This window comes from Crinia signifera, chromosome 4 (genome assembly GCF_055691185.1).
Source record: "Crinia signifera chromosome 4, ASM5569118v1, whole genome shotgun sequence".
NCBI classification, from domain to species: Eukaryota; Metazoa; Chordata; class Amphibia; order Anura; family Myobatrachidae; genus Crinia; species Crinia signifera.
Window position 1 is genome coordinate 90491988 of NC_139220.1, and position 13685 is coordinate 90505672.

At 45.0% G+C, this 13685-nt stretch overlaps 1 protein-coding gene across 1 annotated transcript in view; it reads left to right on the forward strand.

The window, feature by feature from the left end:
• The first annotated feature begins 6658 nt into the window (after window positions 1-6658).
• STK10 (serine/threonine kinase 10) overlaps window positions 6659-13685 on the forward strand; it is a 111613-nt gene continuing 104586 nt past the window's right edge. Inside the window, exon 1 of the mRNA XM_083181984.1 lies at window positions 6659-6910. Coding sequence (XP_083038110.1) covers window positions 6758-6910 — 153 coding nt within the window. The 5' untranslated portion in view covers window positions 6659-6757. The remainder of the gene's footprint in view (window positions 6911-13685) is intronic.

Here is a 13685-nt window from a genome sequence, read left to right on the forward strand (position 1 = left end):
CCCCTTGGGGTTTGAAATGTACACTATACCCCTAGTTGAATTCCCTGAGGGGTGTAGTTTGCAAAATGGGGTCACTTGTGGGGGGGTTCCACTGTATTGGTGCTTCGGGGGTCTTGCTAATGCGACATAGCACCCACCAACATTCCACCAGAATCTGTGCTGCAAAATCCAAATATCACTCCTTCCCTTCTGAGTCCTGCCATGCACCCAAATGGTATTTTTTGGTCACATGTGAGGCATTGCCGTACTCCGGAGAAATTGGGGCACAGATTTTGGGGTGCTCTGTCTCCTTCATTCCTTGTGAAAATGAAAAATTTTGAGCCAGAACTGCATTTTTGTGTAAAAAATTTAATTTTTCATTTTCACTGCCCAGTTGTACCACAATTGGTGAAACCCCTGGGGGTTTGAAATGTACACTATACCCCTAGTTGAATTCCCTGAGGGGTGTAGTTTGCAAAATGGGGTCACTTGTGGGGGGGTTCCACTGTATTGGTGCTTCGGGGGTCTTGCTAATGCGACATAGCACCCACCAACATTCCACCAGAATCTGTGCTGCAAAATCCAAATATCACTCCTTCCCTTTTGAGTCCTGCCATGCACCCAAATGGTATTTTTTGGTCACATGTGAGGCATTGCCGTACTCGGGAGAAATTGGGGCACAGATTTTGGGGTGCTTTGTCTCCTTCATTCCTTGTGAAAATGAAAAATTTTGAGCCAGAACTGCATTTTTGTGTAAAAAATTTAATTTTTAATTTTCACTGCCCAGTTGTACCACAATTGGTGAAACCCCTGGGGGTTTGAAATGTACACTATACCCCTAGTTGAATTCCCTGAGGGGTGTAGTTTGCAAAATGGGGTCACTTGTGGGGGGTTCCACTGTATTGGTGCTTCGGGGGTCTTGCTAATGCGACATAGCACCCACCAACATTCCACCAGAATCTGTGCTGCAAAATCCAAATATCACTCCTTCCCTTCTGAGTCCTGCCATGCACCCAAATGGTATTTTTTGGTCACATGTGAGGCATTGCCGTACTCGGGAGAAATTGGGGCACAGATTTTGGGGTGCTTTGTCTCCTTCATTCCTTGTGAAAATGAAAAATTTTGAGCCAGAACTGCATTTTTGTGTAAAAAATTTAATTTTTAATTTTCACTGCCCAGTTGTACCACAATTGGTGAAACCCCTGGGGGTTTGAAATGTACACTATACCCCTAGTTGAATTCCCTGAGGGGTGTAGTTTGCAAAATGGGGTCACTTGTGGGGGGTTCCACTGTATTGGTGCTTCGGGGGTCTTGCTAATGCGACATAGCACCCACCAACCTTCCACCAGAATCTGTGCTGCAAAATCCAAATATCACTCCTTCCCTTCTGAGTCCTGCCATGCACCCAAATGGTATTTTTTGATCACATGTGAGGCATTGTTGTACTCGGGAGAAATTGGGGCACAGATTTTGGGGTGCTTTGTCTCCTTCATTCCTTGTGAAAATGAAAAATTTTGAGCCAGAACTGCATTTTTGTGTAAAAAATTTAATTTTTAATTTTCACTGCCCAGTTGTACCACAATTGGTGAAACCCCTGGGGGTTTGAAATGTACACTATACCCCTAGATGAATTCCCTGAGGGGTGTAGTTTGCAAAATGGGGTCACTTGTGGGGGGGTTCCTTACTTTTAGCATCTTATGGTGCCTAGAAACCTACATGGTGCCTAAAAAATAATCTCATAAAAAGGAGGCTCCAAAATCAAGTAGGTGCTCCTTCTATTATGAAGCCTGTGGTTTGGTCAACGTGCACACTAGGGCCACATATAGGATATTTATGAAAACAAAAGAATTGGGGGAATCAATTTTTAGTCACATTTCTCTAGTAAAATCTACTGTGTTCCTTAGAAAAATGTATTAAAATTGAAAATCTGCAAAAAAAATGAAATTTTGAAATTTCACCTACACTTTGTTTTAATTCCTGTGAAACACCTAAAGGGTTAACAAACTTCCAAAATGCTGTTTTGAATACTGTGAGGGGTGCAGTTTTTGAAATGACATCATTTATGGGGGTGTCTCACATACAAGTCCCTCAAAGTCACATCAGAACTGAACTGGTCCCTAAAAAAATCAGTGTTTGAAATTTTCTTGAAAATTTGAGAATTTGCTATTCATATTTTAAGCCTAGGAGGTTGAAATAATGATGGAAACATAAAGTATACATATGGTCTATGTTAGTTATTAACTATTTTGAGTGGTATGATTATTTGTCTCACAAGCAGAAAATTTAACATTTTGAAAATTGCTAAATTTGCAATTTTTTTACGACATTTTGGTATTTTTCACAAAAAAACACAGACTGTATCGACCCAAATTTACCACTAACTTGAAGTACAATGTGTCACGAGAAAACAATCTCAAAATCACTGGGATAAGTAAAAGCAAAAAAAAGTTATCCCCACTTATGTGATACATGTCAGATTTGAAAAAAAGGGCTCTGTCAGGAAGGCAAAAACAGGCTGCGGCGGGAAGGGGTTAAGCCCTGGATTTGGGAATAGTGGGACCCCGGTTTATAAAAAGATAGCTACTTTAAATACAGAGTGCATTAAATATTATAGGAATATGTTTTAGAATGAGGCCTCCCTCTGAGCAATCAGTCCAACATTAAAGCTGCATTTACACTATGCGATAATATCGTTAATGAATTCCCTAAATCTCCCTGGAACTACAGAATGAATATAGAGCATACACTGAACTCTTTGTAAAGATAAAGAGTTTGCTTTAAGCCCCCTACACACTAGTCAATCCCTGCGTTATTGGTGGCGATGGGGACCCAGCATCGGCAAGTGCATACACACTCGACGATGCTGGGGGGAGCTATGCCATGGGGGATCGACGGTCATGCTATGGCTACAGCATGACAGTCTTTAATAAGGACCTCCCTTGTCTGTACATGCAGGACGTGGGAGGGTGTCGTTAATGCGCTGGAGCGTGCATCTTTAGCGATATGGACTGTATACACTAGGTGATATTGTAAACAATATCACTCATACAGCTCTCTCTGAACCCCTGGTCTAATGTGTATGAGGCTTTACCGCTGACAATGTTTTAGGAAAAAATATATTTAGGTGCCTATCGTTCAGTGTGTGTACGAAAAAGTCATAAACGACACAGGCAAAAGTGAACTGCATGTACAGATGAGAAAGGAGGTCAATAATGCTGCCCATACACATGTGAGCTATTCCATGCAATCATTCGATTTCAGCCACATCTGGCCGATAAATCTAATGAATGTAGGAATTATTAGGGGGAAATTCAACGCCGTTGAATGTTGCGTCGATGGATATTATATATTCACACCCCCTGAAGAAGACCTCTGTCGAAACGCGTTGGGCGTGGCTACCTTCCTTTGCTGACGGCTGACATCCTCTGGTCCGGTGAAAAGACTTTCTCGGCTCTGTCCTGACTGCGGCGGGTGGACGAACCCCGCTGGGCTGATCACCCCGCGTGTTCCTGAAAATCTGGTTAACCCCGCTGTGCTGGTGACAAACGCCGTATTGTGGCAATTTATCTTTTATATCCCATGTATGTCATTTTTTATCCCTGCTAAAAATATCAGTAAAAACTATTACAAATTTACATATGGTTTTTTGACTGTGCGCTCTATCTATTTTTTCTCTTACAAAACATATGCCCTGGATTCGTGGTTGGATCCTATTGTTTGGAGCTGCACACATTGGTGATTGTGGATTGGACCTGATTTAAAGACTGTGGTGGACTTAATTGCGCTGGGTATCTCTTTCTCTATATATATATATATATATATAGATGATATAATATAATATATGCTGCACATAATATTTATCGAATTGCATGAGCAATCGCATGTGGTTTTTAACCACATGCGATTGCTCGAATACTATCAGCGGTGGGTTCGGGGGGCGGGGACGAGGTGGGGATCAGAGCGCTGGCGGCGGCAGAGCAGGGATCAGAGTGTTTGGGGCATCAGTGGAGCGGGCACTTGAGCGCTTAAGGAGAGGGGATCTGAGCGCTGGCGGCGAAGAAGCCGGTACCTGAGCGCTGGCGGCTGTGGAGCTGGGGACCAAAGTGGTGGAGCCTGAAAGCCCTGTGAAGGAGTGCTTTCAGGTGGCGGGGCTCAGCAGCGGCAGAAGATGAATTTGAAACACTGGACGGCCCTCTGACAGAGAGAGCCCTCTGTCAGCCAATCAGACGGCCGTCCAGTGTTTCAAATTCATTTGCTGCCGCTGCTGAGCCCCTGAAAGCGGTACTTCACAGGTCTTTCATGCTCCACCGCTCCGGTCTGCCCGCTCCACAGCCGCCAGTGCTCAGGTGCACGCTCCACCACCACCCCTCTTCCAGCACCTGAAGTCTCATTGCAGATGGCATGCAACTTCGGAGTCAAATTAGGCACAGGTTGCAGAATACAAGTTGCTGCTTACTCCACAAATATGCTGGTGTTCAGAAAAATGCCCTCAAAACCAACTATTTTTGTTGCTTCTACCTTTCATTAACGAATCTACCTTTTATTAACGAAATATCATACATACAGTATAGTCTAGCGCAGGGCTGGGCAATTGCGGCCCTCCGGATGTTGATGAACTACACATCCCAGGATGCTTTGCATTAGTTTTGCTATGTGGCCATGCTGAAACTGATGCAAGGCATGCTGGGATGTGTAGTTCATCCACATCTGGAGGGCCACAATTGCCCAGTCCTGGTCTAGCGTGTATGCATTCTGTGGGTTATTTTGGTTCACTTTTTCTGACAAATTCCTTCTTAGATGGACAAAACCATGTGCACTGCAGGGGGCAGATGTAAAATGTGCAGAGAGAATTAGATTTGGTTGAGTTATTTTGTTTCTGTGCAGGGTAAATACTGGCTGTTTTATTTTTACACTACAATATAGATCTCACTTTGAAGTAAAACCCCACCCAAATCTAATTCTCTGCACAAGTTACATCTGCCCCACCTGCAGTGCACATGGTTTTGTCCATCTAAGAAGGATTTTGTTAGAAAGAGTGAACTAGAATAAGGTTGACATGGCTTAGGTTGACATCTCAAATAGGTTGACATGCCTAAGGTCAACATAGATAGACGGTCAACATGGAGAAACCCATGTCAATCTTTTCACTGTCGGCCTAGCCAGTAACCTAAAGCTTGTGTCAATCTTCAGTGGTTGACCCAATGCATGTTGACCTTTACTGTGTTGACCTAATAACCACATATCCTATGCAGTATATTGTTCACCTGGATGCTCTGCCGATATTGTTAACGCTGTTGCTCGGAGAGTGAATCGTATAGCGAGTATGCACCTTCACCCCAACACTGGGTGTCAACATCTTTACCACAAAATAAAAAGTTTGGTACTTGTTTCCTAGAACGGCGCCCACGATTTTGATCTTAGGCATCGCAAGGAAAAAAATCGCGTCGGTCGCATCGCATGCGGTCAAAAAATCACTGCGAATTCACATAGGGAACAATGTTAAATAGCCCACAGACCCCAAATACCCACCCTGAAGTGTGAAATGGCCCCCCCAATTGTTAACGCCACCCCACGATCAACGTCAACCCGAAGCGCGGCGAGCGCAGCGAGCCCGCGAGGGGCGGCGGTACGCGTCCTCCGACCTTTTCATACCCCCACTATCCACGTCGGCGTGGAGTTGAGAATAGAAAGTGTGACGAGCGCAGCGAGCCACCGAGCCCGAAGCGTGGCGAGCCCCGCGGAACACGCTCCCGAAGCGTGGCGAGCGGACACGGATTACTTAACATGTATTCCGCGTCCACTCGCCACGCTTCGGGCTCGTATTCCGCATCCGCTCGCCACGCTTCGGGCTCGCCACACTTTCTATTCTCAACTCCACGCCGACGTGGATAGTGGGGTTATGAAAAGGTCGGAGGACGCGTACCGCTGCGCTCGCCACGCTTCAGGTTGACGTTGTTTGTGGGGTGGCATTAACAATTGGGGGGGCCATTTCACATTCAGGGTGGCTATTTGGGGTCTGTGGGCCATTTAACATTGTTCCCTATGTGAAATCGGGTCAATTGGGCCATTTAACATTGTTCCCTATGTAAAATCGGTAATCGCGTCGGTCGCATCGCATGCGATTTTTTGGCCGCATGCGATGCGACCGACGCGATTTACATTTTACCATGCATTTCTATGTAAAATCGCGGCCATCGCATCAGTCGCATCGCATGCCATTATAATGGCATGCGATGCCCGCGATGGGCGCCGTTCTAGGAAACAAGTACCAAAAGTTTCTACACAATTACAAGCACCAAAGCATAGCTCACTCCAATAAAACAAATATTAAATTAGAAAGTGTTTGCTGGCAGAAACTCCCAGGGGTGCAGCCCAGGAGTGTGAATCCAGGACTGCCATCATGCAATGCACGGTCGGAGCCACCACAGACACTCACATCGGCTACATTGACATAATTATAGGTTGGAAGCGCAGGTGCCGCTGCTAGGTGCCTATGTACTACCACCTCCTCTCCCCAACCCTGTGTCCAAAAATACATCTGGCAGCGGTGAGAGCGCTTTATAGCAGCGATGAGGGAGGCGGACACGCCCGGCCTAGGTGTACTTCCAGCATGGGCTGCCGGGCTCCGCCCCTGGGCGTGTGATGGGTGGGTGATGGGCGGAGCCGGTGCCTGGTTTCTCTACCAGCCGGCTCTCAGCAGCGTCCCGTATATACAACAACAGCACCAGGGACCGTACTCCGGAGCCTGCCCGGGGCTCGGCTCTACCCCGCTCCGGTCATGGCTTTCGCCAACTTCCGCCGCATTTTGCGCTTCACGGCGGACAAGAGGCGGCTGCGGGAATACGAGCACGTCCGGAGGGACCTGGACCCCAACCTGGTGTGGGATATAGTCGGGGAGCTGGGGGACGGAGCATTCGGCAAGGTGTACAAGGTGAGCGGGGCGCCTGCTGCTGCTGTAGCTGTACTCGGGCACACCTGCACTCAGTCCGGGGGCACTGTGCTCTGCGTGACCCGCCGGCCAGCCGGACACGGTGGAGCTGCATGTATTTCTGTCACCCGTGGGGAGAGCCCAGAACATGGGCTACACTAACACAACACATGTAACCTGGCATAAGGAAACATTTAGCAGGAGTCAAATGTCTGTCTATGGCAAAAGTTTCCTATCAAGTAGTGCAAGTTTCCCTGTGTTGGGTTAAACCATGTTCTGGACATCAGCTGTTCCCACTTCCTTGCTTCTTTTTACATTACATGTATGTAATGATGCTGATATTTGTGCACATGCCTGTATCATATGACACATGTATGCACGTACCATGGTGGGTTTAGTATATTCTGTTCATGTTGATGATCATAATGCTGACGCGAGACTGTCATTTTAGTGATGTCGACATACTCAGCATGTCAAAAATAAATTACTACCGTAGGTATAGCCTCCCTTAGTGCTAATGTCGACATGCTAACTGCTTGCCACCATGCTTTAGTATCTACAGATGAATTTACATCCACTAGTGATCATAAGTGTTCATTATAACACAACAGTGATATCAACCTTTTTACCTTGCGGTACACTAAATAAGATTTTAAAATTGCCAATGCACACCATGAGAAACCCTTTGCCCCCATAGAAAAAAAACAAACCTATTGGCCTTCATATAAAAAAAAAAAAAAAAAACAATCACACTGATCCTCACAGGTAACAAAAATAAAATACATTGGCCATTTACATGAAAGGAAGAGACCAGTTAATTACAGTTGAACTGTTGGTGGTTGCACACTGGTTTGGGCTTCTCTAGATCTGGGGGGGAAACTCGAGAACAGCTCAAGACCACACAGGGCCCCCTCCCTGACCCGGTCCGGGGGGGGAATGCGGCCGCCGACCATCTGCTGCACGGGATGGATGGATGCGACCGCCTATCTGCTCCACGGCGCATTGGGGGGGGGGGGGTCTGCGGCCCCCACCCGCCAAAGATTGTTGCTGGGGGGGGGGGGTGCGGCCCACCACCTGCTGAAGATTGCCGCTGACGAAAGAAGAGCATCGGGGGATGGGAGTAACATACACGGGCGGGCTTCAGGCAGGGGGGCTGGGGGCGGAGGCCTATGGCTCACTCACCTGAATAACTTGGCAGGTGCGTGCAGCTTTCTTCCTCCTGCTTTCCTCGGAGCTGGCGGGACCTTTCCTGCCGCTGCAGCTCATTACTGCCCTCCAGTGGCCGGCGGTCTAAGCAAATGCCTAAAGCTGCCTAGTGGTGGCGCCGGCCCTGGTGCCATGGCACAATGATTGAAAAATACTGAACTACAGTATATACCTGGAAGTATATGACATTAACAATGCAATGTTCATTCATGTCCTAAATCTACTCTGTTCCCTGTCTGTTGGGAGAAGAGGGGGGTTGTTATAAATAATGACTTTTACTGTCCTGTGAAACCTACATACCCATACCAATATTATTACCAGATAATGTGGCCATTCTTTGCCTGCACCCGGCAGCTAAAGTTCTGTTCTGTAAAAGATAAACCGCGTGTTATTTTTCTGGAGGATGTTTAAATGTCAAACTATTATTTAATTGTAATGACTGTACAATGGACGTTTGTAATGGGTTTGGCTTTAATCAGAGGGTATTTCATTATTGCAGCATTCCTTCAGAAATGCTCCAAATGTTATTTTAGTAGAAGCTTTTCATGAACATATATTGTTTATTCTTAGCTTCATACAGTACGTCCAATATGTATGATATAGTATCAATGTTAATACGTGTGTTGATATTAGTGTGCTGTGGTTAGCGGGTAAATACTTTTCCTCTTGGTACTCTGTGGATCAGAGAGGCGCTGAGTTGAAATAATTTCTAAGCAAACTTTCAGATAGCAGTAGGGTTTCCTAAATTGTCTGCATGAATGCCTGGTTGTAATCTCTCCCCACATACCACCTTTCCACTTATCCATATATTATTTGTTCAGATTATCCATTCAAAATAAACAAATGTTTTGGCTTATGGAGGAAATAACCCCTGGAATCGTCTCTTCTCAATTTGTCATTTTTTGTTTGTTGTTGGTTTGTTTTTGTATTCTGTAGGGAAAACCAGAAATCTCTAACAGTTTATTTTTGTTCAGTCAGGTTATTGTTCAACTACTGTCCGTTGTGAAAGGGTCTATACCAGTGGTTCCCAAACTGTGTGCCGTGGCTCCCTGGGGTGCCTCGGGACACTTGCAGGGGTGCCACGGGTTGGTGGTCCAGGACCAATTCAAATTATTCATGATCAATTATTTATGGATAAAACCAGTGCTGGTGGCTGCCAATCATAAAATGTGTACAATCAGAAGCAAATCCTGCCCTTTACCACATAACTGAACCTAAGAAGCACATACAAACACAATCTACTTAATTTTATATATATTTTTGGGGGCCTAGGGGTGCCGTGGACAAATTCTGCTACTCTAGGGTGCCGTGATTCAAAAAAGATTGGGAACCCCTGGTCTATACAGTAACAGTGGTGTGTAATGCCAATGTTAATAGTTTGGTACATAGGACCTGAATACAGCTATTTCTATTTAATCAGTCTCTCCACTCTTCATGTCTTCTTTTAAACCAGGGAACCTCAGCTTGGTAAACTTAAAGTGCTTCATCTCTGTACCTTTTTAAAAAGGGCAGTGCTTTACCTTTAATCTCTGTAACAAATAAGAACATTTAATCTGAGTTACACCATGCGTCTTTAAAACAGCATATATGGGAATGGAATTGTGCAGTATGGAATCTATTAAAATTTTCCCGAAACACCACATGCGGTTGACACCATATGGTCAACATAGACAAAAGGTTGACACATGAGTTTTTAAAAAAGAATCTTAACACACACACACACACACACACACACACACACACACACACACACACACACACACACACACACACACACCAAATCTTTGTGCTCTTTTCTAAGTGATCCAACTAGATTACTTAGAAAGTAAGCACAGATCATTCTGTGTGTATGCACCCAAGCGATGGCTCGTAAGTCGCTATAGCCCGCTAGTTAACTGCATGAACTCAAAGGCAGGTATTCAATGCTGTTTGCGAGTGGTGACAGGCATCTCTTCGTGTGTAAAGGGGCATACACACGTAGAGATCTGTGCTAAGCAATTTTGCTGGTGTCAAGATCTCCCATGGGGAGCACATACACATGCAGCGATTTTGCCAAGCTATTTTGCTTAAGCAAAAAAAGTCAGGGTAATGGTTCAGAATGAGAGATTGTGATCTGTCTCTCTCATTCTGTACACACAGAGATTTGCAGTCATTTGCTAAGCAATTTGACTAGATTTTGACTGCATGCACTGACTTAGTTAGCAAGAGATATTTAATCTCTTGGAGCATACACACGGAGACATCTGTGCTTACTTTCTAAGCAATCGAGTCAGATTGCTTAGAAAATAGCACAAATTTGCTCTGTGTGTACACCCCTTAAGGGTGATCTAGACTTCGGAAAATCGCCTTTCTTAAATCGCTTAGCCTACATCTCAGCGTGTTACTGGGCGGGATGTATTAAAATACAGCGCCGCCCATCGCACCAATGTTGATCACATATGTGATCAGCATCGCAGTGCGGTGATGGAGGCCCCATGATACCTGTGGTGTGTTTCAGTCACATTTCCAGGCTCTCTCTGGCCAGGAAGTAGAAGCCCTTTGCCCCTCCTCCTTCTCCCCTCTGAAGCCGGAAGGACCTCCGGCTGTATTTTCTAGGGGGAGGTATGGCCCGGAGTGCGGGCGACGTCAAGAAGCCCATAGGCTTCTATACGATACCCTATGCCGCAAAAACACGGCAGCCGGGTATTTATTACATTTTAAAATGCGGTATATTTTCCTCTAGTACATCCCGCCTAATCGATTGCGATTGGTGAAGCTGGTAACTGGCAAGTTCAGCGGTACACTAATTTGGGGTTCATGTGATAAAATCTAAAATTTTTACACCAAAACTTGAAAAATTAAACTTATGTTAACCCTTTCATGTGACAGCTAAATGCTTGTCAACCATCTGTCTGTCAGTGATGGCTAACCTTGACACTCCAGCTGTTGTTGAACTACACATCCCAGCATGCCCTGCATCAGTTTTAGCATGGCCAAATAGCAAAACTGTGAGTTGCATATGTCCCTGTTAGTTTAGCATCCCCCCCCACCCCCAAATTACCAGCTTTGTCCATATAATAAAAGCCTTCCCAGACCATTGACTTCAATAGTGAAGCTTTGCCAAGTCGGCCAAAGTTCTCCTAAGCACAAGATGTTGCATGACTTTTACGAAGGCAGTGTCCTCTGAGGCATTTGGCCCCGTAGGACTTAGAAACTGAACATGTTACATTTCTAGCCTCGTATTTGCAGCAGGAGCAAAATTGTGCAGCCTTGGTCTTACAGTTGCTTCTTGTTTAAAATCAGCTGGGATTACCGTACATTGATGTAGTTATGGATACAAGATAACACTGCTTTGGATGCAGGGACATGGACTACAATGCTGGTTTCAGTAATGGCAAGCTTAAGCACATAATATTGGGCCTAATTCAGCATAGGGATCCCTAGTCAGAATTTGTAAATTAACCTTATTGAACAACTGCATGTGTGGGACCAAATAGCGGAAAAATATATCCATAAGCCTAGATGTCGCAGTTTGATTGAAAGGAAGCTGGTGTTAAGGGGTGGAAACATGACGTTTTCTGTGTGTGTGTGTGTGTGTGTGTTAAAATTTAGACATTCTCAGGTGTTTTTTGGGTAGGTCTTTGACATCGGCGATGACCACTTCCACTGCGGGATGTAGCGGCTCCAATGTACCACACTTCTGACTGCAAAGTAACTAGTAGCTGCTGCTGCTCTAAATTTTAAAAGTCTTCAGAGATGGCAGGGAGGCCCGGACTACGCTGTATCAGATCAGGTCTGCGGCGCGCTAATTTAAAACTTGAGGAAGTTCGCAATCCAACAGCCAATCGGGCTCTACCACTGCACCTGCTCCTGACTGGCTGCCGAACTGCTCCGATTGGTACGTGTGCAGCCTCGAGTTTTGAAATAGCCGCGCGGCTGACCTGATCTGATACAGCCTGAGCCGGGTGGATTATCCAGCGCTCTGCCCAGCATTAACGCAAGCCAACACTGACTGCCCAAAGCGATCTGCTTCCTGGCAAATTTGGTCACCAGGAAGCAGAATCTGGTCGATGTGGCGACCTGGCACCTGGTTTTGTTGAGCCCGGGACCAGGAAGCAGAATCTGGTCGCTGTGGCGACCTGGCACCTGGTTTTGTTGAGCCCGGGACCAGGAAGCAGAATCTGGTCGCTGTGGTGACCTGGCACCTGGTTTTGTTGAGCCCTGGTCTATAATCTAGTCAAAATTGCCTTGCCTGCACAGTCAATCTATGCTATACAATATTGACTAAGCAAAAGAAAAACTGGGAGATTTTGGCTAACCTCTAGATCTCACCACCCCTTTAGAGGCACACTGTGTATTGCCTAGGAACAAATAGCGTGAAAGCAGTTGTATTAATCGGTGTGTGTGTGTGTGTGTGTGTGTGTGTATATAGATAATATATATTTTATGTGTGTTTTATAGCTTTGGGGTTTTTTTTTTTTTTTGGGCTACTGTATATGTGTGTTCTTGTAAGGTTTCACAGTATCTGAAAATATTTGCATCTGAGTATATAATTTTAGCTGTTATTTAATCTATGTAAATACATTGTGGCTTTCTGGTTACAGTAATCTCTAACATCTACCATAACATACCTGGGGCATATTTACTCTATATCGGAATTGTTGTTCAGGATTTTGACTAGCTACGGCTCATGTGTCGTCATCAGACTTTGCATGAGCGTGTGGACTGTAGGATATTAACTATTGGCATCTGAAGATATTGCTTGCAATTGGGGCCAAATTCTGGAATACTCTGCATTCTGGAGCCTGGCAAATCTGACTTTCTAGCAAACGGCATAGAAACTACAGTATGCAGCTGCTTTTTGTGATCGAAAATGGATGATTGCATTCTGTTGATGCTCAATGCTAAGGTAATATATGCAGTGGTTAAACAATAGCCCCGTTTATTAATTAGTAAATCATTTTCTTCATTGGCTGAATGTTGGCAGATGGCTGCAAGTATATGTGTGTATTATATCCTCCAGAATGTGTGGTGGTTTTTTTTTTTCTAAATATAATTTTAGACTTGTTTCTTAATTACTTGTGGTAAGTGAGAAGTCTCCATCCAAACTGAAAGCTACATCCTGTGCACGCCCTACTCTTATCTCACGCCTGAGGCCTCGCTGCCTGTGTTGATAAAGCTACATAATCATCAGACACACACACACGTTTATGGTCTAACCCCTATTTTATAATGGCCAATTTTTTTTTAATGCAAACGATCTAAAATACTGTACATATCAAATACATAACCAGTTATGTTTGTCATATATAGTAAATGTACCTCGCCTAGGGCAGGATGCACTAAAAGAAAAATGCTTTAAAAATATTTTTGTTTTGTTTTTCTTTTTATAAAATGACACCTGGACATTATACATGCTGCAAAGCCTACTAGTGTGGTAAATTGCAAAGTCCCTTCGCTGGCGGTCTTACACGAAGCACAAAAGAGCTGGGAGTCCCTCTGTGCATGTGCAGAGTGATGGCACCGGCCGTGAGGGATACATGACGCATCCCTCACACAGCGGTGTGGAGGTAAGCCCATAGGCTTCTACAGG